Source organism: Tauraco erythrolophus, chromosome 26 (assembly GCF_009769465.1).
Source record: "Tauraco erythrolophus isolate bTauEry1 chromosome 26, bTauEry1.pri, whole genome shotgun sequence".
Lineage (NCBI taxonomy): Eukaryota > Metazoa > Chordata > Aves > Musophagiformes > Musophagidae > Tauraco > Tauraco erythrolophus.
In genome coordinates this window covers 1499237-1522025 of record NC_141490.1, presented here as the reverse complement: position 1 = coordinate 1522025, position 22789 = coordinate 1499237, and the positions used below count along the sequence as shown (strand labels likewise).

At 40.7% G+C, this 22789-nt stretch overlaps 1 protein-coding gene across 1 annotated transcript; it reads left to right on the top strand.

Annotated features, from left to right (window-relative positions):
- Window positions 1–1987: 1987 nt before the first annotated feature.
- Window positions 1988–21893, top strand: TTC12 (tetratricopeptide repeat domain 12). Its single transcript, XM_086627032.1, has 21 exons — window positions 1988–2048; window positions 2528–2679; window positions 3204–3234; window positions 3776–3853; window positions 4373–4494; window positions 5311–5370; window positions 6349–6420; window positions 8049–8109; window positions 8399–8587; window positions 9162–9231; window positions 10422–10510; window positions 11498–11666; window positions 13239–13331; window positions 13541–13604; window positions 14567–14701; window positions 15253–15354; window positions 16089–16157; window positions 16996–17097; window positions 17970–18069; window positions 20720–20945; window positions 21818–21893. The coding sequence occupies exons 1-21, from the start codon at window positions 1988–1990 to the stop codon at window positions 21891–21893; spliced, it is 2121 nt and encodes a 706-aa protein (XP_086483158.1).
- The last annotated feature ends 896 nt before the right edge of the window (window positions 21894–22789 follow it).

Below are 22789 nucleotides of genomic sequence, written 5' to 3'. Positions count from 1 at the left end.
TGCAAATGGAGGATGCCTGGATATGCACGCATAGACACTCAGGCAATGCCCATCGTGAGCAGGGTATCAGGGCAGGATGGGTCCTCACTTCAAAGCCTTGTGTCAAATTCAGCCCTTGCATGACCCATCACAGCAGTGGTGGTACAACTATGGGGAAGCTTGGCCCGCGGGCCCTAGGATTATTTTTTTTTTTTTCTAAGGAAACAATCTATAAAATTCAGCACAAAAAGCTACTATGGTCTATCTATGGTTGGAGAGAGTCCTTGGGGTAGCAGAGGACTAGTAGGCACGTAGTATGTACCTCCATTCCTGTGGATGACCACAAACATTTGTTCCTCTTTTCCACAAAGTTTTTGACTGCTTTTGTCACCTCTATGTTATACCTTGTAAGTGATAACTCACTGAGAGCTGAGTAGCTGATAGGAAGCAAATGCTGTATAATGCTTAATGACCAGAAACATGTCCAGTGACACTGACCAGCACCTGTTGGGTGAAAACGGTGGTAACTATCACCTGGATTGGCATTTCCATCACAAAGGTAACCAGCTCAAAGCCTGATCCAACACCCAGCTGCATCATTAGAAAGTACCCTGCTGACTGCAGTAGGTCTGTGTCAAGATCAATGGAGTGAGCACTGCTCCAAGGCAGAAGTGAACCCTGTAATTGCCTGAACACTGGGAGTGTCCATCCAACTCCTTTTTAATGCCCTCGTGACACCTCCCAATACTTGTAGATGAATTCTGGAGAGTGGTTTTATACTCGCCGTCAATGGGGATTAATTTGTTTTAATTTAGAAGTACCCCATTTCTAAGATAGCTTAGGCTTCATTGTTTTTATTTAAACCTTTGAAGAGGGACCAACCTGATGCCGCTTACGCTGTATATGTTTATATATGTATCCATGTCATACATATATATCTATATGGCAATGCAGACTGATCAGCTTCTAGTTGTGGAGTGATTACATTTCATGCTGCACCATACGTAAAGATGATAAGGTAATAGTGCATCCAGTTGTTCAGCTTTTAGAGTGGAGTTTTATTTTCACACTTTTCTATGGAGCCTTCAAACCCCAGATTTTCACACTAGGCTGTTTTGATAGTTGTTCTCAGACCCTCCATTGACATCCTTACCCAGCATTCCCTACTTTTGGGGCCTTCTATCTTGTTAAAAAAAAAAACAAAAAAACAAAAAATCTTTTTACCAAGCGAAACATCAATTCCACCTTTATTCCCATTCTCACTGGTGTAAATACTGATACTAACTGAGGATTTTGACTTTGCATTCTGTCAGAATACTGTGTTCAAATAAAAATTACAAAAAAGCTCATGCGTACAGTCTGCCCTTCTTTAGATGCTCTGTTAGGTCCTGCATACAGGTATGGATTCCCGGGGCTGTACTTGCATGTGAGCTTAACGTGGAGCGAGCAGTCCCATGGTGGCATGCCCACAGGGGGAGTTAAGCATCTGTCTGAGGCTCTGCACTGTAGACAAGTAGGAAACGCAACTCTCTGCACAGTGATGTTAGTGAAGCAGTCATGCTGCATGGTTCAAACCGGTCCATCTCTGAATGGTGGCAGCGGGCTAATGTAGTGCCTCTCCAGACTTTGGATGTGCAGAAAGAACACCTGCCAGCACGTGATTCCACTGACGGGCTCTTCCAAGGTGCCGGATGTCATGAAGAGGAGCGTTTTTAGTTTGTTTCTTTGTCTCGTTGCAGGTAACTTCCTTGAGATAACTAACGCACGAACGCAGTTTCGTGCCCGCCGTGAATCAGCAACAGCTGGATTCCCCATGGAAAGGACGGGGGGGTGGGTAGGGGTGTGTGCCACCGCGCCACCACTCCCTCCTTTGCATAGCCACGCCCCCAAGCGCCCCGCCCGCTGCGTCAAGAGCGTGGCTGGCTGGCGTAGTCTCCACGGCAACGGCGGCGTCGCTGCGTATCTTCCGACTCAGCGGGTCGCTCCGGCGGGCGGTCGCGGCCCGGCCATGCTGACCGGCGAGGAGGAGGAGGATTTCCAGCGGTTCCTCCGCCGTGTGGACGACATCGGTGAGCGTGCCGCGGCGGAGCTGGCCGCCCTGGCCGGGCGTGGGGTGGTGCCGCCCGCGGGGAGGTGGCGGGGGCCGGAGGCGGTCCGACATCGCCATTTTCTTCAGATGGGTACTAGGGGCTGAAAGGGGGGGCCGAAGGAAGACAGGAAGACAGAAAGGGAATGGAAAGAGGAAAATTCCTGCCTCCCGTTCCGAGTTTGTTTTACGTGAAGTCTCCTTAGAAGCCCAGGTGCCGTAAGGCTTTCTGGATCCAAGAGTGGCTTTCTAAACCTGCAAGTTTTTATAATGTGGAAGCCATATGTGGTTCTCCGAAGCGAGATAAAGTTGTATTTGTACATGTTTCCATTTATAAAGGCCATCCTGGTCACCAGCACCTTCAAAAGCATGTGTCATTGGAGGCACAACTGAACTCCTGGTCCCGCCAGGATCGCTTAGAGTTTTGTGTGTGTGTATCTCTTTTTTTCATCCCCTTTTTAGCCAATTTAGTGCAAGGCTTGAACTCTACAGACCCAGCCATCAAGGAAGAAAACATTGCTGAAACAGAGAAAAGGCTCCATGATCAAGAAACTAGCTGGGAGGAAGAAAGCAAGACTATGGTGAACAGAACAGTTATCAACAGACGAGCTTCTGTAAGGAGTTTTTTCCCTTTGAATTTTAAGCCGTACACAGTTTAGGCCTTTTAAAAAACACTAATTCACATTTCTTGCCTAGGAGAAAAAATTTTGAACAATACTTACAAGTGTGTTCTGAATGTGACTTTATTTTTGTCACTGGTTGTCTTATTGGGAGGTACTTGATGTCATGTTCTCTTTGTCTTATGACACTTACCTGTGCTTCAGGAACTTGAGCAAAACTGGTTGAAGACACAGGAATCCCTTCGTTAATTTTATTAGGCTTTGATTTCTGCATTAGGGTTTGGAATTCAGTGGCTTGCCTTACTAAAGATACGTAACGGAAGCTTTCTGGTAATGTCAAAAATTATTAAGTCCTTACCATCCTTTGTTTAAGCATCAATTTTGTTCCCAATATGCATCAATCTGGATATTTCAGATGCCCTGTAGCTTTGAACAACTTAACCAAGTGTTCCTTTGCTGTTGTGGGTGTCACTAAAATGTCTGTATGTGTACATGTATGTGCTGTGTTTCTCTTTTAGGATATGGCAAATGCAGAGGCAGCGAATGCAGGTAGGACGGTGCTCCCTCTAGTATTTAGCAGGGAAGTTTTAATCTGTTTTAGCAGAGATAGATAAAGGATGGCTGTTACTTCATGCAAGACCTAATTCCACTCCTGCCAAAGTCAAAGCTAACTTTTCTAGTGACTGTAGTCAATTCAGTCAGATCTAGGAACATACTCAAGGATTTTACCAGTATGGCTGTACTTGTCCATAGGTAGGAAGCTTGCTGGCGTAGTTTGTTATGATATTCTGGCCTCTCATCTAAGAAGTTAGTATTCTGAATTTAAAAGAAACAAGTTTATCTCTAGAGATGAGATACTTCGAGGGAAGTATGCAACTCCAGAGCAGTAGCGTGGTCTTTATACGTAATAGCTTGTCATTCATGTTCCAGTTCAATTGTTGAAATGTCTCCTTGATGTTTTCTTTGTAGTGAAATGACTCAGAAATACCTTACAAATTTTTTTTTCTTATCTGTAGATTGATTTTAATAAGCTTGCTTTTTTTTTTTTTCTTTTTTAAACTAAAACACCACCAACTCTGCTGGCTCAAAGATGGCTTTCTGGCAATTTTGGAAAAGGATGCAAAAGAACGAGCTAAACGAAGGAAGAGAAATGAACACTTAGCAAACGGTAATCGTTAAAGGCTTTTCTAGCTAATGCCTTCCAAAATGACTGAGCAGGAACAGGGCTGATTTAAGAGGCTATCGAGCTATTCTATTATTGCAGTTCTTATGCACGCTGACACTGTGCTTTGGTTGTCTGAGACCAACAGTCTTGTCCACAGCATTGATTGGCTGGATATAGCAGTGTTATATACTTCACGGAATTGTTGCAACCTGTTCTTCTCCATGCTGTCCCCCTTATCATAAGGGTTTGGGATGGAGGGAGAGGAGAGAGTCCTAGTATTTCAGAGCTGGGCTGAGCAAGGACAGAGGCTCATTTTTCCCGCTGAAAGAGGAATGGGGATCATGTATACTGACTAGATTGGAAGTCCCTTGCTAATAATGGCTAATGAAGACAGCTGCTGTGGAGCTGGACCGGAATTTTGATGATTATTCCAACAGGAGAATATGGTCTCTGTTTCCTCAGTCACCATTTGGGGAAATAAAAAACAAATATTATTTTGAATGCATGTCTGTTGTTTTGCAGCTCTGAAAGAGAAGGGAAACGATGCCTTCAGGAAAGGAGACTATGTCATAGCCATTCAGAGATACACTGAAGGTCTGGAAAAACTGAAAGATAAGCAGGAACTTTACACAAACAGAGCACAGGTCAGCACATGGAAATGAGCTGCCACTACAGTACTTTAGTGTTACTTTGCCAGGATAGAACTCAAAACGATTGTTCTATGATCTAAGTGAATTTCATAAAAGGTAATTTATGTTGCATTACAGAGAGGCTTAACAAAAGAGAGCAAACAATTTTTCCTGGTTGTCCTCCACTTCTAGGCATCAATGAGTTCTGCTTTGCTGCCGTATTATCAACAGTAAATTTTTACTGTGGCTAGAAGTTAACAGCAAGACAGTGCAGAATGGAGATTTTAATCTTTTTGCAAACTTAATGAAAGAGTTGCACAAAGAATATCATTAGAGGTGTAAATTCTTCCCTCTTGATGGATGTATCTGAATCCCTTGGAAGTTTTAGTTCTGCTGTGGCTAATCCTTCCTAAGGAAGTGTTCATGTCTCCTCCCTCTTGAAGGTAGCACAGGTGAACCTTTGCTCCTCCAGAATAAGTGGGGGAAAAAAACCTTCCTAGTTCATAGTTTTATTTAAATGCACTGATTTTTTTTTTAAGGATCACTTTTGTAACTGTAGAATGTTAACATTTCCTTTGCATCCTGTTTTGCCTTGTGTAATCTATATGTATGTCTTGAATTCTGTTTTATTAAATTTATTCTAAATTAGAAACTCCAAGGAGGTGGAAGACAAGTTGATAAATAACTGGTAACTATCCTGCAAAATCAATAGCTAGGCAAATCAACAGTCTAATTTTATTTTTTTTAGTTAGTTACTGTTTGTACAATAGTTAGTGGAGTTGTTTGAAGTATTCTTATTCTTCTGCCTGGACTGTCTTGGTTTTATTTCAGGCCTACCTGAAGATGCATGAGTATGAAAAGGCCATTGGTGACTGTGAGTGGGCATTAAAGGTAACTTCGCGATTCTGTCTTTTGCGATCAGATTGAGTGCTCTTGGAGGCGAGTTTGTTGTTAACTGATGATATGGAGACAACTTGCTAATGGAAATGAAAGAATGTGATGGTGGGGCGCAGATTCCTGCATCCTGAGCTAACCTGAAAGTATAAAGCAGTTAATATTTCAGTGCTGCCTCTGTGCAGAAGCTTTTCTATCTCTTAAGAGCTTTTAATTTAAAATTTTGTTATAACTGATAATAAGCTATGAACTGCACATGTTAGCACACGATATCTTGCGCATCCTTCTAAAAAGGGGAAGGGGATTCTTTAGGCTCACAAAGATCAGATCTGATGGGCAAGGTAAAGATTAGATAAAATGCTAAGGAGCTGAGTCCAGATTCAGTTGTGGTACATCAGTGATGCCCATGACTACAACACAATTGACAAATTATTGATAATATTGGCAGCATCATTTCAAGAAATCAATATTTTTGACACATAATTGAATGGGAGTGGATCACCTAATCTGCTAATGTTGAGCTAGATGTTTCCTCAATTTTTTTTTGTTGACAGCTAATGAAAATTAGTACTTATTTCATTCCTGGCAGAACTAATCAAAAGACATATGGAAATTCTGTTGTTATAGAAGTTCTACGGTTCTAGACTTGTTGATGCAGGCCTTAATGTTACCTAGTTGCATAAGAGTCTGTTTATATTGCCTGAAGTGCAGTTTTCTGGAAAGGATATTAGCACCAGCTGCTTTCCACCTTTAACCAGACCAAAGCCTATGTTCCTTGCATAGGGAAGGAAAATTCGTACCTGGAGGTAATAATTCAGTGTATAAACTGTGCATGCCTGTAGTAGGTGATACGAATACCCTGTTCTGTGCTTACAGTTATTTTGGGCAGCTATAACTATTAATCAGAAGGCTAGAAAAAGTATTAAGAGGTTAAAATGTCTGAACACATAATTAGTAATTCCTTTTTTATCACAGTGCAATGAAAAATGTATTAAAGCCTATTTTCTAATGGGGAAAGCTCACCTGGCACTTAAGCGCTACAGTGAGGTAAGCTGATTAAATCTTGTGGCCATGGGACCATGTTTTGTTCTGCTTTTGAAGTGATGTTGTGGGCGAGAGGGAGAAATCTATGATCTTAAGAACAGGACAGATGAAAGTATGTCAAGCCTTTAGACTTGAGAAAATTTTTCTGTGCTTTGCAATGACTAATAACTCTAAAATCAAGTCTTCTTTCCACTTCTTAGTAAAATAAGCTGTATCCTTTACTTTGGTACACACAAAATGTAGGAGGACACTTCTGTGCAACTCTGTGAATTTGTAATCAACCTCAAAAGAATGAGAGAGTTTTCCATTCAGTATACATTGTTCATCTGCTGGGAATTTATCACCACTTGGCTGTCAGACACCAAGACAGCAAGCTGTACTCCGGTGCTGTCAGGCTTGAGTCTAGACTGGGTGAGTGTTTGGGGAGTCTGCAAGGATTGTGTATACGCTCTGAGATTCCCATGTTTGGCACCTCTGTTGAAGTGCTTCAAGACTGATACTAGCAATGTGTGCTTAGGGAAGTGGTTAGTGCTGGAAGCACCATATTTCAGCTTGGGTAAGGATCAGAATGAAGGAGTGTCCTTGTCAGATACTATAGACTCTTCCGATTGCGGTCTGCTAGCAGTGACTACGTTTCCTCCAAAAAGACAATTGAGTAAAACGTGTTTAACTTCTTTTTATCCTAAAATGCTATGTGCAGCGGGTATTATTGAACTGTTGCTGCATATAATGAAGAAATGATTGCACATCGTCTGCGGATGAGAAAAATCTCTATATACTTCAAGTAAAGTGAACTGTTGAGATGAAAGATGCTAGTGAGAGTGATATCTTCCCCTCTCTCCCCCACAAAGTCCTAGTGAAATGAATGTCAAACAAAAAATTTAATTCTGTATTTCGTGTGTGAAAACCTAATGGAAGCATAAATACTGTTGAAACAATGGAACATCCTATTAACAAATCTTAAGCTTGAAGTAAAGTACCAAATATTTTCCTACAACCTTGACCCTTCATCTTCAAAAATAATCAAGAGCCTGAAGAGAAGAGCAGGCAAACTCAAAAGTATTTCTGATCCTGTCAGAAATGACTTCACTACAAATGACGGTAGAGCATGGTCAATGGAAGTCTACATGAAATCTACCTTGAGAGGTTCTTGACAGCTCGATCTGTCAAGAAGGTTCTTCCCTGTTGCAAGCTTGGTGATCAGTTTAATTCTGAGCATATGCTCAAGATACACATAATAGACGGATAGAAGATAAGATACAAGATGCACATGTCTGATCCCTGCTGATAGTTACACTGCCTGCAGTTCTAATGCTATGCCTCATTTTCTGTTTTCTCATTGGAAATTTGCTTTTTTATTCCCACTAGTATGTTCCTAGTTTTTTTCTTGAAATTTTCCTTTGAATTTGAAATAGCAGGCAGGTGTAGAGACTGAGAATAATATTCAACTTACACTTTTAATTATGAAAGTTTTGACTTGTGTGTCTCCATAAATTTTATTTTTCACACTTATTAAGTACTGTGGCCCAAGAACTTTTGAGCTTAAACAGGGTTACTCTGACTAGGATATAATTTTTATCATCTTCCCATTTTTGTCTAAAATTGAGAGCCCATTCCTTTTCTTTATTAAGTCCAGGCAGTGTTATGAGAAGATCTTACAAATTGATCCCCAAAAGGAAAGCCTATTTAAAGGTAAGAAATAGAAACTTTTGTTGTCCCTTGTTTTCTAGTCAAGATGGAACTTGGTCAAAACCATTGTTCTGCTCTTCAGAACTTTTTATCAAGTCTCCTCATGCAGCTTTTGTTTCTCTTTGTTTCTTCTTTAAGCTCTGTTTCACTCACCAGAGCAGTGGGTCATTCTGTACACCTGTATGTAGAAGGTAGCGCCCTCTCTGTTATGGAGTCAATTTCATTTTTTTCTTGAAACTTGACCATATCGAAACATTTAAGTGCCATGCTTTGTTTTCGTTTGATTTCCCAGATTGTGTGAATGAGATAAACTTGGAGGAAAAAAGAATAAAAGCTGAAGAGAGAGCAATGAAGGAGGTTCACTCTGGAAAGCTTGCTGCTCTGTCCGTAAAAGAGCTGCTGCAGAAACTTGATAGGCCTGACCAGAATATCCTCTACTATACAGGAGGGATCAGACTTTTAACAGAAGCCATGAAAGATTGTAAGTATTTGATGCAAAGCTTGTTGATCATGGGAATTGTAATCCAAGTAGAGGAACACAATTAGAGTAGTTTTTAAAGGAAAACTATTCCTATATTTAAAACATAAAATCAGCAATGTTTGATATTTCAAAATTTATGGCCAGTAGATATTTACATGCGTTTTTTTACAACTAGACTGATGACGAAGCTGAGCTGTTAAGACTTCTTGTGGATTTGGCTCTCTTAAGAGCTATTTCATTTTTTTAGAAATAGTTGTAATTCTGTGTTAAAGCATATTGATTTGCAAAGCCAGTCTCATGTTTCAGTCTTCCCAAAAAGCTTTTAACTTGAAGTCAGTTGTTCTTTACGGCACCAGGCATGAATTAGAGCAGTCTTCAGCTTCAAAGCTGCTTCTACTTCAAGTAGCATTCTTGGAGATTTTCACCTCTTTTAACAATGTTCTTTCCCCAAAGCTGTTGATCAGGTGACCTTTTCTTTTAACACCGTGTTATAGAAGAGCAGGAGTCTGCCTTCACAATGATACATCAGCCAGATGGATGATAGAGCTGATCTGGTTATCTCTGAATTTTTCAGGCACTGAGCAAACTTTATTTAGAACAAACAATGGATTCAGTATCCTCAAAGACAACGAGATTGTAAGACGGTAAGAGCTCTCCAAAGGAAAACAGTAGGGTGTTACAACATGAGGAAATGAAAATATTGGTTTCAGGAAACACAATCACCTCTTGAAATGCAGATTGAATGATCAAAAGATAATGTAATAACAGATTTTAATGTCTGAATGACTGACTTATATCTGACTCTTACACAAACAGTGCTCTCTTAGATGCAGTGAACAGAACTCACGAATTTCTGCTTCTTTCTCCTATTTCTGTACAGTTATCCTATCTCTCATAATAACAGCAGGTTTGTAAAAAAAAAACAAAAAACAAAAAAACACCAAACCAAACCAAAAAAAACCACAAACCACAACAACCAAAACCAACTTGATATAAAAGAACATCTGAAAGCACTTACTTGCTTTAAGTATACCTGGCTAATCGCCGTCAGTAAATATTTGGCCATGTAGCTCTGTAACATAACCTGTGAAACTCTCTAATCCTGCAATCAAGAAAGTGCATCATCTCTGGGGACCTGTATCTTCTCCTGCTGCATTTTCTTGGCTGCTGTTATACTGTGTTTTGGTAATTAAGGAATAAATCTGACTAATATTTGTCTGTATTGCTTTATAAACTTTATCTTTAGAGGCATGTCTTGTCTGAATGCGTATTTGAGTCAGGTTCAAACAGATAACAGAAAAAAGACCTGCAAAAGATGTGATTTGAAAATTTTGCACGACTAAGTTGGCTCAATACAGCATGATCTGGTTGAACAGGGCAAGAGACCTGTTCTTTAAGGTTGTCAATGGAACTGCAGCATGGTGACTTCTTTAGGATTCATCAGAATTTGGAGTATTGGCTGTAAACAGGCTTAAGAGTTGAAGCACTTCCAAATTTGCACAAAGTTTTTATGCCCTGGCTATTCACAACTATTTCAGTGCTGAACTGAATTTGTCACCTGTATTGTGTTGTGTAATGTTCGTATAGGATCTGTGTGTGTTGAGGGTAGAGTACAGCTAGTAGGTCATAAATCTGGTCTCAGGGGAGGTCCTCTGGAAAATAAGTCTGATAGTCCTAAAAATGTTTAACGAAGGAGCTGGGTTTAAAGCTTATGAGCTGAAGTGTTCATGTGGCAGATTCTCATCTCTGTGGGACTTGGTTGATTTCCCTGGCCAAAGAGCTAATTGTTTGATCTGTCCTTTGCTCTTTTAAAAAGCTAATATTTCTAATTTAGGGGCTTCTGTGCAGAGAGAAAAAATGCTGCTGAAGTGGATCTGTCTGTTTCTCTTCTTTACCTTTGGCAAGCTGTCTGCGCTGGGAATGGTAAAACTATAATCCACATTAATCATTGTTAATGTACTGTTGATATGGCACTTACTGTGTCTAAAACTGTTGTTTGCATGCACATCACTTTCCCAGAGCTTGAGTCTAGACCTTGTTGTAAATGAAGTTTTACAAGTCAAATGCAAGTGTTGGAGGTATACTGCTAGCAACCACAATTTTGGTGGTTCTGTACATCATGAGATGAAATTTCTAGTCTATTTCAGTGAGCGTTTTAAATCTACTGAAGGGATGGAAAGTAAATTCCCTGTGATTATTGCTGTAAGATAATATCACTTGTATAATTTTGTCTTTTTTAAGCAGTTATACCAGCAAAATCAGAGTTTTATAGAAGTGCCATTAGAGCAGGCTGAATTCCTTTGACATTCACAATCGTCAGTCACTGGGTGGGTAGCCCTTGCCTGTCTTTCTAGGAAGTACACACATAGAGGGAGTACACGCATAGATGAGAAATGGTCTGGGTGATAGTGGGTGGTAAAGTGGTGCAGAATGCCACACCAGGAAAATATAGAATGCTTGGTGTCAGCATCTGTGTTGACTTGCATATCAGGGGATCAAGCTGATGCCCAAGAAAATACTCATGCTACAAGGTAAGGGGAAAGCCTGGACCCTAGCAGTCTGCAGGCAGCCAATGAAGTGAGGAGCACTTTGTGCTCATGGTTCTGGTGTCTCTTTGTTTGAAAAAGCACGTGGTGCCTAAGAAGCTGGCCTGTTGCTGATGAGAGCAAAAATTCAAACATGAGTGTATGTGTTGAAGTAATGGAGCCGAGAGAAGGTTAGTGCATGTTCTGCCTTACCATTGCCTTGCAGGAGTGTTATGCAAGATGAACACATCAGAGGGAGTGAGCACATTAGTAGGTGAAATAAAGACATTAAACCTGTTAAATCAGCACCTAGGAGAGGAAAAAAAAAAAAGTAATGGGGATGCCATTGTGTGTGATGTTGCTCTTAGATCTCTTCTTTTTTCAGAAGAAAATCAACGTCTTCTGTTGACTCACCCTGATGTGAAGGCACAGCTGCCAAAACTGCTTTCTTCTGGGGTGTCAGACATCCAAAAGGAGACATTGGCTCTAATTTCTCTTTACTCAGAGAATGAGAATGGGAGGAGACTGCTGGTCGAGCATCAGGACCTAACCAAGTAAGAAACACTACTACACCTCAGAAAAACTTCCTTAATGCCTGGGTTCACAGATATCTAGAACTCATTCCGCTAGCACCAGGCTTTCTAAAAGGAACATAATGACATTGAGACTTCTGTCCTGGAGGGATAGGCCTAGCTAATAAAAAGTAAAGGTTAGGTGTGTGCAGAAAACTATGGTAAACTGTGTATCTGAAGGTGCCAGTGAAACCAAGTAGAAAGGGCTTATTCCTGAGGATGTTCACGTAATTTTGAGGCATAGTTACCTTTTTTAAACCAGTAAGTATGTGTTTGTCTAGCACTCAATCAGGAGCTTACGCTGTTGTCTCTTAATAGCTCATGGTTTCAAGCCGCGACTCTCTCCTTGTTTGGTCATTGTTATTTACGATTGTTCAGTGTTGCCATGACTTGCAGAGTAGACAAAGAAACAACAGTCTATTACCTTTATGCTATTGTCCTGCTATTTCCGTCAAGAGTTAGGCAGAGGAGAAATTTTAATTTACTGGCTTGCACCACATGGTTTGAAGTAATATAGATGTACAGAAAGTACACGCTTCACTATATTATGTACATTAATTCAGAGTCATTTTTCCTTGGAGGAAAGGTTAAAGAAATGAGCCATGTCTGAGAGGATGCTTTAAAAAAAGCAGATAATATTACTGTGGCTTGAAATATCAGGAGCCTAAAAAATCTTCTGTCAACTTCTGAAAGAGATCCTGGGCCTAATTGCTCGAAAAGCGCAGAAGGTAAAGTTGCAGATATTGAGCATCTTGGCAGTTGGACTCACCATCAAGAAGAGACGAGACTATAGGTTCTCTTACTGTGCTGCAAACTTGGAGAAGAGTAGCAGAGAATTTCAGCTCTGTAGAGGAAATGTGGAAACTCCAGCACATGTCTGCAGATGTACTTAATGTTCAACAGAGCTTATGGGTTCATAGTCTAAAGTCCTGTGAATTGCAGGCAGCTCAAATCCCGCAGCCACAAGTGCACATTATTCCAGAAGCTCTAAAGGTGAATGATACGATGCTCTTTCTGTTCAGGCAGGAGATTAATTCTTCTTTGCTGCTGTAACTTCTTAGTTAAACCTTTCCGAAGACTGTTGGGGTCAGCAAGCATCAACACTGACATTCCCTGCAGGCCTTTACGATTTGTTGAAGCTGTTCAGTACTAGTCTGTGCTGATGGTGTTCTCTGTCTTGACTGTTGCATTCTACTTGTCTGTCCCTAAGATGTTCGCCAGCAGCACAGCACCTTAGCTTCAAATGTCTGTGAAGCTTACGTGCTGATGAAATGTTTTAATACTGGCAGAAATTGGCACATGTGTTAGAATCACTGCACTCATGCAAAGAGGGACAATATCGTGAGAGAATCTAGTGCCAAAATACTGTTCTAATGGCAGTTAGGTGATGGAGTATGTTTGAAGGACCTAGTGTATCCAGCTTGGTCAAAACCTACTGAACAGAAAGGAGTTTAAGATCATAAATTGTGTTGGTGCACTTAAAATACTATTTTGATCTTTAATAGTTAAACTAAAGCTGATGTAAGGGTTTTTTTTGGTTTTTTTTAATAACAGATGGCTGCAGATTTTGATGATGTTTGTCAACAGCACTGATGCCAAGGCTAGCAGTGCCATGAACATACTATCTGATTTAGCCAAAGAGGAAAAGTAAGTTACATTTCTTCATTCATTTTTATAAAGTTGTACTTTGAAATGGACTAAATGAGCTTGTGATAGAAGCTGTTGGCCTTCTTTGCTGTGAAGGTTACATTGCTCACTAATGTTTACCTTCTCTTTATGTTGTGTTGTTGACTTTATCTGTGATTTTTGTCTAAAGCTTTCAATGTCCAAACATGGCTTTCTTCATCCCTTGACAGGTTCAAAACCCAGTGCCGTGTCATGCTTTCCACAGGTGTTTTACCTCTGTTCACCCAGTTGCTGGTAAGAAAGATCTCAGTTTCTATATTTCTAGTTTACTTTTGTGTAACATGTCTTATGACTGCTCTTACTAGTTTTACAGCCAGTTGCTCCTAGACAGAACCTGTGTGTTAGAACTACAGGAGTTGCCATGTCTCTAGTTTTGTAGGCCTAAGAAATCCAGTTTTGTCATACGCTTTCTTCAGGAAATAGTCTCAATCTCCAGTACTTAGTGCTTGGTTTCTACATATTACTAGTTTTTTATTCAGTGAAAACTTTGGACTTGGTTCCAGATTCCCACCGGTAATCTATCAGGCCAGGATTTCACCCTCACCTTAGTGTTACGCACCTCCTAATGTGAGTCTAATCCACTGTCACCAACTGGTTATATCTTGGATAGTGACTTTTTCTTCCTAATCTGAGAGATCAGGGTGAAGAGAGGTGACATTAGGTCACAAGGTAAAGATGTTTAGTGGTTCACATCCCTTTCCTGGTTATCGTTTATTTGAACTACAAACTTACAATACTGTTGGTATGGAAACCTGTCCTCAGGAAGAGGGAAGATGATAGGGAAGATTGGTTCTGTCGCAGAACAGCAGATATAGCTGGAAAGTAAAATACTCCCACTTCTCCAAATGAGCACCAAGACAATCCAATAATTACAGCAGTTTTTACATTGCTTGTTGCTCTCTCCTTTTGAACACAGCTTACTGGAATTACAGCTGCAACAGTAGCCGTTCTGTGACCAGAGTAAGTGATAGTAGGGAATGTTCAGTCTGAGGTTAGGGACCACAGAATCCAGTTGATTTCTCCCATGTCATCAGGAGATTCATTGTTAAAATGAGGGTGATTTGGAAAGTTGGGATGTAGCATAGATGAGAGAGATTCTGGAATCACATTTTCCATTGCCAGAGGGATAGGAACTGGGATTTGTTTTTTCTTTGTCATTTGTTCTTAATTTGTTATTCCTCTCCTTTTTTTTTTAGACCTCTGCCAAGCTGGTGAACCAGGCAGCCCTTGCCCGTTGCATTGGCATCATGGTGAATCTGTGCACAGATGTAGTCATTCGAATGCAGATGGCTGAGTATAAGGAGTGCTGGCAAGGCTGCTTAAAGCTTGTGGTAAAGAAACTTGATGGCTCCCTAGAATAGTGTTTTCAGCCCTGTCTCCTGTGGAAATGGCACTTGTGTGATCTTATTTGTCTGCCTCCCCTAATAGCTCCGAACCCTTGACTGAGATCTTTCAAATCGGGTAGTTGGATACCAAGGTCTCAAAGCTGTCCGTTGTTCACCTAAGTTATGGATCATAGATGGGCGGAGGAGAGTGAGTGGTCCCTTATTGTAAATGGCCCTTTTCAGGGTAAGGGTGTGCATGAACTCAGCCCTCAGAAACTAAAGAATTCAGAGAGAGGGAAAGGATTTTGTTAACTGCCTGAACATCAGAAGTTTGGAGTGTGCAGCTTTAGATAGCAAAGTGAAACAAACACAGGAATGAGTCTGTATCAAAAAGCTGTCTTTAGCTCACGTTATGCTCACAGGACTTTATTTTCTTTCTGAGTTCACAGTGCATCAGGGGAACACTGATGCGTCATGTAAGCAAGCACACTGAAGACTAAGGAAGTGCGTATTCTGAACCTCTGAATTGATTGCACTCTTCTCTCCTTTGTACACAGAATGAATGCTTTGATGTCAGCGCATCCGAGTACCAGGAATGTTTGTTTGCAGTGCTGGGCCTAATGATGAACTTACTACTTGAATCAAATGTGATCATCCAGGTATACAAGATTTGTGAATGTTCTTTGGTATGTTCTTCTTAAAATCACTTCCTTAGAGATTCAGAATTGCTTGAGCAGTTAGAGCATCCTCCTCCCTTGTAAATGGGCCTGATGCAAGTCTCTGAAGTCACACCAGATCATTCAAATAGAATAGGTGAGGGAATGACCGTGGAATATTGTGACCTTGCAGTCTGTACAGTGAAAAAGAGCTTGGCTGCGGTAGATGGATTTAGAGCCTTCTTTAACATCAAGCATGCTGAAGCATTTGAAGGCTGCCAATCTTGGATTTTCCTGGTGTTCAGTTAGTTTTTAATTTTTACTGGTGTTTAGCGTTATCATTAAGGGTAGCTGGCAGTTTAAGTAAGCTGAAAAATGAAAAAAATTACAAAACTTTCTCCTCCACCACCCTCTCCGAGTTATGGGAAAAACACAGTGTAAAACATATATAGTACGTTTCCATAGTGGGATATATGTTTTGTTTGGCATCAGTCTCCAATTATGGGATATTCTTAGATACCTGGCACCTTCCAAAATTGTTTAAAACTAAAGATTGCACCAAGAAGGAATAATTTCTTAAGTTACCTCTGGATGATGACATGTTAATAGCTTACTGCCATGTGTACCCTGATCTCCACTGCATTCTTTCTTGTAGAGTACTTTGTCTATTAACCCATTTCTGCTCTAACACTTCCCAGCAATCAGCTGGACCTGAGTTCTTCACATTGTTGTTTCAGTACTTTGCTGTGGACATAAGTGGCAGATGCATGTCTCTCCTCGGGGACAAGGATGGAAGGATTGTGACAGTAAGTGAGATATCCGTGGACTAATGAAAGATTGTATTAGCTGACCTGACCTGAATGCTTCCATGTGAACTGCTGCCCTGTGCAAGTCTGGATATAAGGCTTTGAAGCCTAAAGCATTTATAATTATTAGTAGTAAAGAAATGACATACTACTGACATTATTGTTTGATGCAAGAGGGTCTCAATGTTCTCTTGAAATCTATTTAATAGAAGCTCTTACAAATAATTTCATCCTTAGGATGGTTTTCAATATAAAACTCTTTAAAAAAAAAAATCTATCTAAAAGCAAAGGAGCAAGAACAATTTGAGTGTTTAGCAGCTGTTTCTTTTTACAGTTCTTGTGTATGAATCATACCTAGGAGATTGTACTCCTGTTAATGGTGTGTAACTCCCACGGATAGCAGTTATTCAAGGCAAATGAGTGGGAGCAGATGTGGACTCAGAGTCTGTTTGACTCTCTGAGCTCACATGACTGAGCTCAGAGTTCAGACTGAGTTCTAGTCTGTTTTACTTGACTCAATACCAGCAGTGCTGGGCTGGTTTCTGTTAGGAATTTGTTTCAATAAATAAGCATACATGGAGTTGTCCTGATCTCAGTTTGGTCTCATCTCTCTCTACACTGAGTCCTTAGAAGCTGTGCTGAGTTCAGTTTCCAGTAAGCAATAAAAAATCCATGTCCTAAAGATGTTCTTTGTTATATTTCTGTCAATTTCTCCTTTTATCACTTTAATTACTTTGGTTTTACTCTGCAAAACCAAAATAATTTGAAAACTCCTTGAAGTTGTCTGGACAAATAAACATTTTTTTTTTTCCTTCTCTCACACTGTTCTCTGATACAGAGAGCCATTGGAGTGCTAAGTCGCATCCTGCCAGCATCCTCTTTGGCGGTAGAAGCAGCAGTGAAAGGAGGGGTGGTGAAGAAAATGATCAAATTCTTGAAAGTAAATTAATTTATCAAAATTCACTTTATTTCTGCTTGTATTATCCCTTAAGAAAACCATAGTTGCCCTTGTGTTTAGCCTCTGTTCCCTAGGAGAAAGCCCTGTGCAGTCACTCTGGCTGCGTGTGTCTGCCTTTGTGTTGTCCATTGTAACAGTGCTCTCAGGTTTAATTTTAAGCTAGGTAGCCAGTGTCAAGACCAGAGTGCCTTCTGCAGTCTGATCCATAACCCAGATTTTTCGGTTGTTTCCATATGAGCCAGATGCCTGTGCACAGCTCTGCTTGCAGAGACCTGCAGATTCAAGAATCCTCTACTGCAGACCCAGTTGGAGGATTAAAGCTCAAAATTGGTGTGATTTCATTCGGGCCACTGAAAAGCAATGGAGCCTTTTCCACTGATAATCAGTGAGTGCTGAATCAAACTTGGGAGCAATTTTCCCCTAGATTATGCATATGTTAATCTGTAGGCACTGTTTTGCTGTATATCTGTGTATCTAGCAGAATGTGTATGCACCCAGCCTGACATGGGTTCTACAGATTTGCTACAATGCCAACAAAATTAGTCTAGTGAAAGGTTGTGGCACTCACCTTGGCTCTTGTAACTAGCAAGCATCAGAGGAGTTAATAGTCTGAAAGGAATTAGGCTCCAGAGATTCAGGGAATTTATGTGTGTGTTGCTGGCAGGAAAGAGATGGTTCTTGTGTCATTTTCACCCTGTGTTCTTCTTGAGATGTAGACTCTACAAAGGTCTTAATTTGCTATTTGGGCTTGGGCATACCTATCTCCATGGTCCCTAAGCTATTCTGTTACCTTGAGTAAGCTGGGGTATGAACTGTATGTTTCTTCATGTATGCTTTATTCTCATCAAATCTAGGCTGGAGGACAGATCACATGCAATTATGGTATAAAGACCCTTTCCATCTGCACCAGAAGTAATAGACAAGCTCAAGAAGATCTAGTGAAGTCAGATAAAAGTAAGTGACAACTTTGCTAATTAGATTGAATGCAGAGATGTAATCTCAGTATCATCCAATTACTTTCTTCCCCTCTAGAATGGAACTGAACACTAGGTTTTACTCTTGCAAGACTTGAGCCGTGTTTTCTGAGAAATGTGTTGGTTTACCTTGTGAAATAGTGCTCGATGAGCCTTAGCTCTCTACGTGGATGGAAATAGGCACATCAGATAATGAGCCTGTTAGAGAAACTGTGCTTCGCTCTAGTAAAATAGCTGATACACTTTTTCAGAGCCAGAAACATGTACATTTTGAAAAAAGTGCTTGTAAACTGTAACTGAATTGGATTGTATTTCCCAAAGTTAGTGGCTAAAATAAGAAACTTCTTTTAGACATCTGATTTCCAGAGCTTGAGGCTGTTTACAGTTTCCTTCAATTTACATGTGGATATTTGGCTTGGTGTTAAAAGGAAGTGGATATGGAGGCAGAGTGACTGTATCAAATCAGGTGTCTTAGGGCATTTTGAGTATGTTTGCTCTAGCCATACAGTATAACACTACTTAGATTGCTTTAAAATCCAGGTTCAATTAACGTTAATGTAACTGCAACAGAGAATACTTAAGTTTTATCTAAATGGTTGAACCTGTCAAGAAACTGTCAGCTCATGTAGTTCAATTTGAACCCCAAGGATTTATGCTCATTAAAAGCCTCTCAGAGCATTATCTTCCTTTTGTACACTCCATATTAATTTCACTGTCATCTGTAGATGAAGCTTTCATTTCCTTAAATTAGCACTCTCGTGCTTTTCACCAAAACTCTGGGTATTAATCTTCTGAGAAGTCACTATTTCTTATTTTTGTCATCTCTGTTTGCCAACCCAGATATTCCCTGTTGCTAGGAGCCTGTTGAAATCAAACTGTAGTCCCATGACATTAAATAGCATTCCAGCTGGGCCACTTAGTTCAGCTTCAGCAGCCACTGTTGCTGTCTGGAGCAACACTGCCTTTTCAGAAGATATTCTTGCAGCAGAAAAGGTGGAATGTGATCTGAAGGAACAGATGGGACCATGAAAGAAAACCAGAGCAAACTTATGTAACCCCCAAGGAAACTTCATACATGTGAAAGCTATGGCTGTATTTTGTTTAGAAGGCAGTCTACCTAAACGTTTCAGATTCTGTGGCCCGAGATTTCATAGATTTCTAGGTTGGAAAAGACCTTAGAGATCATCCAGTCCAACCGTCCCTAATCTCCCATTAAACCATATCCCTAAGTAGTTCATCCACCCTGTTCTTAAACACATCCAGGGATGGGGACTCAACCACCTCCCTGGGCAGCCTATTCCAGTGGCTGACAACCCTTTCAGAGAAAAAAAATTTTCTAACATCCAACCTGAGTCTCCCCTGACTAAGCTTATACCTATTTCCTCTTGTTCTGTCACCCATCACTAATGTAAAGAGCCCTTCCCCCACCTCCCCACCATCCCTTCTCAAGTATTTGTAGGCCATAATCAGGTCTCCCCTCAGCCTCCTGTTCTTCAGGCTAAACAGCCCCAACTCCCTTAGCCACTCCCCATAAGTTTTATTTTCCAGCCCCTTGACCAGTTTAGTCGCCCTTCTCTGGACCCGCTCCAGGAGCTCAATATCTCTCTTAAAGTGAGGGGCCCCAAACTGGACACAATATTCCAGGTGCGGCCTCACCAGTGCCGAGTACAGGGGCAGGATCACTTCCCTGCTCCTGCTGGTCACACTATTCTTGATACACGCCAGTATCCCATTGGCCTTTTTGGCCACCTGGGCACACTGCTGGCTCATATCAAGCCGGTAGTCAACCAACATCCCCAGGTCCTTCTCCGCCAGGCAGCTCTCCAGCCACTCTTCCCCGAGCCTACAGCGATGCTTGGGGTTTTTATACCCCAAGTGAAGGACTCTGCACTTGGCCTTATTAAAGCTCATGCCATTGGCCTCAGCCCAACGATCCAGTCTGTTCAAATCCCTCTGAAGGGCCTCCCTACCCTCAAGCAGGTTGACACAGCCTCCCAGCTTGGTGTCGTCCGCAAACTTACTGAGGGTACATTCAATTGCTTCTGCTTACAGAAGCCAGCAAGAGCTACGCAACTCTGTCAAGAGTACAGACAAAATACTCTGCCACTGTACATTAGTATAGGTTACAGAAGTAGATGAGCTGAGCTGCTTTATGTTAGCTAAGGATATATACAAAGCATTTTTTATACGCCTTTTTTCAGCTGTTCTGTCCACAACAGCATTTCTGTCTTAAGACGTTTAACTTGGTGCTCTAAGTGCTGTACTCTGTGCTTGCCCTGCTAGTATGGTGGGGTGAGGGGCCAGTGCAAGATCCTGCAAACAGCAAAGATGGCATGTTCAGTTTCGTAAGAATATTGAACAAATGCAGAAACACAAGCTCCACGCTAAATAACCTCTCAGAGTGTAGATTCTCTTTTGTGAGAACGACATCTAGGCAGGTGAAGCTGAGCCAGCATCCTGGATCTTGAACCTTGCTATGAAATTCCCTTGCTCCTCCAGCTTTTCTTGAAAAATACCTGACACGGAATAATGCTCACTCTCTAGGAGCTTAGGGAAAGACAGGAGAAAATATCAGTGCTACTTGAACAAATCTGTGTGCATTCTATACAATTAATCTCTCTTTCTCCCAGGGTTCAGTGTGCTGCTGAAGCTCTTGGACTCAGAGAATGAAATGATTGTAGGAAATGCTGCTTTCTGCCTTGGCCAGTGCCTTGTAGTTCCTGGAGCAGCAATGTCCTTACTGAATTCCAATGTTGTGATGATTTTGTTGAAACACGCTGGTGGTGATGCTACAAGAACTTTAGTGCAGAAGAATGCAGCAATTGCTCTGGGGAAGCTTTGTGTTGCTGAACCAAGGTATTGTAAAAAAGACTATTGTTCTCATGCACCATTGGTTGTTAGGTGGTAATTCTTGAAAAACTAACCAGTGAAGTCAATTTTATTCATCGAGCAAGCAGGTACAGGGCAGATGATTAGTTTTTATAAATGCTCCATGAAATCTATCGCCCTTCCTCCAACTAGAACTCCCGTTGGTGGTACTGTCTCCACAGTTCTGCTTTAGGTTTCCTGTGTTGATAGCTGTCTGTCTTAACATGTTTCAGGGAGCTCATTTTGCATTGCTTTCTGATGTTACCTGTTCTGGAAGAATGGAAAGAGGAGTGATGTTATGAGTTTGTAGAGGTCAGAGCAATAATGAGAGCAAAACAAAAGTATAAATGTCAGCAAAGAATGCTGCTGCCTGCCAAGAGCGTGCTAAGCTCTAGCTAGCTGCAAACTGTCAGCTGCATTCCAGACAGAGGAACCGAGTTCAACTTGTTAATATGCATCCTGAAGCACTGCAGAAAGCAAGGGATAATGCTTAGCTTCCAAAAGCTTAAGTGCCTTGCTTCTGTTGGAGATCCCAAATGAACAATAGAGAAAGTATCTGTTCTGAGATTTGCAAAACACTCCAGAGGTATAAAAGGGAAACACCTTATTTTCTTAGTTTTGTTAATTTGAAACGTCACCTATTTGAACAGTTGTCAAGTATTATATAGAACTTTCATTTTCCTTTTTGGTGGGGAATAGTAATCTAGAAACTCTGTTTCTCATGCTGCTGTAGGAGGAATTTATCGAATGTAACATTAAGCATCCTTGACAGTTTGGGCATGGGGAGAGCAGTGGAAGCTTAAAACTTTTGTTGTTAGTCACCTTGTGTTCCCCTAGGAACCTTTCTGTTGTCTTTTCAGGCACATTTTTCAGCTGCGGAAACTAAATGGACTGGCCATCCTGAACTCCGCTATGAAATACATGCATAGCATGTGAACTCTTCAAGAGAGCTTCGAAACGTGCTGTTACTATTACTTGCTTTGAGTATTTTCTTCTTTTCTTTAATAAAACTAACTCAAAGCACATCAGCTTTTCAAAGTGTTTGCTGGTCCTCCACAGAAGCCGGTGAAACAATACAAGTATCAGGAGAAAGAAGTTAATATATTATCCAGGCTAACAACTAAAATAACAGCTTGCATTAAGCTTGTTTTTGCTTTAATAAATGATGTTGCTCTTTCTTACTGGTCAGTTCCTTACTGGTTAATCATTGACCAATGGTTCATCTAGTCTGCCTTCCAGTTTGGGTCCAGTACCCAGTATATTAGATGAAAACAGAAATTAATTGTGAGTTGTGACTTTGAAGAATCCTTTCCCCCCCGCCCATACGCTGTCCTCTGGTGGCTAGATTATAATTCAGTATCATACGTGTGATACCACCTCACACTTTGATTAAGCTTTAAACCTCATACTTACCTGCTTAAATATGTTGGTCTTAATTTCACTAAGTGCTCAATCTTAGTAATAACTTATGACAATGAGGTTTGTTTATGAATTATGGGCTGTTTATTTTAGTAGCCTTACAATTACTATCTCTGTAAATTTAATTATATCCCATGGTCTTTTACTTTTGTGTGGAGTAAGAACAGTGGTTGACCTTCCTGACCTGAAATATTTTCTCATAGCCCCTTGTGTCTATCTCTAATCTTCTCTACAGTTACTCATTTTTTAAGTAATAACACAAATGGCACATCCTTCTAGCATCTGTGTTTTCTGGAGAAGTCAAAAATGAATTACTACTAATGGCAAGTCTCATTTGAAAAGAAAGGCAGTAGTGCATTGCTCTTACCTCTTATCTGTTATTCCAAAAGGGCAGATTTAAGATACTTCTGGAA

Excerpts from the sequence above, each read along its gene's own strand:
- TTC12 (XM_086627032.1), top strand. The coding sequence starts at position 1,988 with ATGCTGACCGGCGAGGAGGAGGAGGATTTCCAGCGGTTCCTCCGCCGT. Across the intron at positions 3,235-3,775 it reads TGCAGAGGCAGCGAATGCAG|ATGGCTTTCTGGCAATTTTG; the intron begins GTAGGACGGTGC and ends GCTGGCTCAAAG. Across the intron at positions 13,605-14,566 it reads CTCTGTTCACCCAGTTGCTG|ACCTCTGCCAAGCTGGTGAA; the intron begins GTAAGAAAGATC and ends TTTTTTTTTTAG.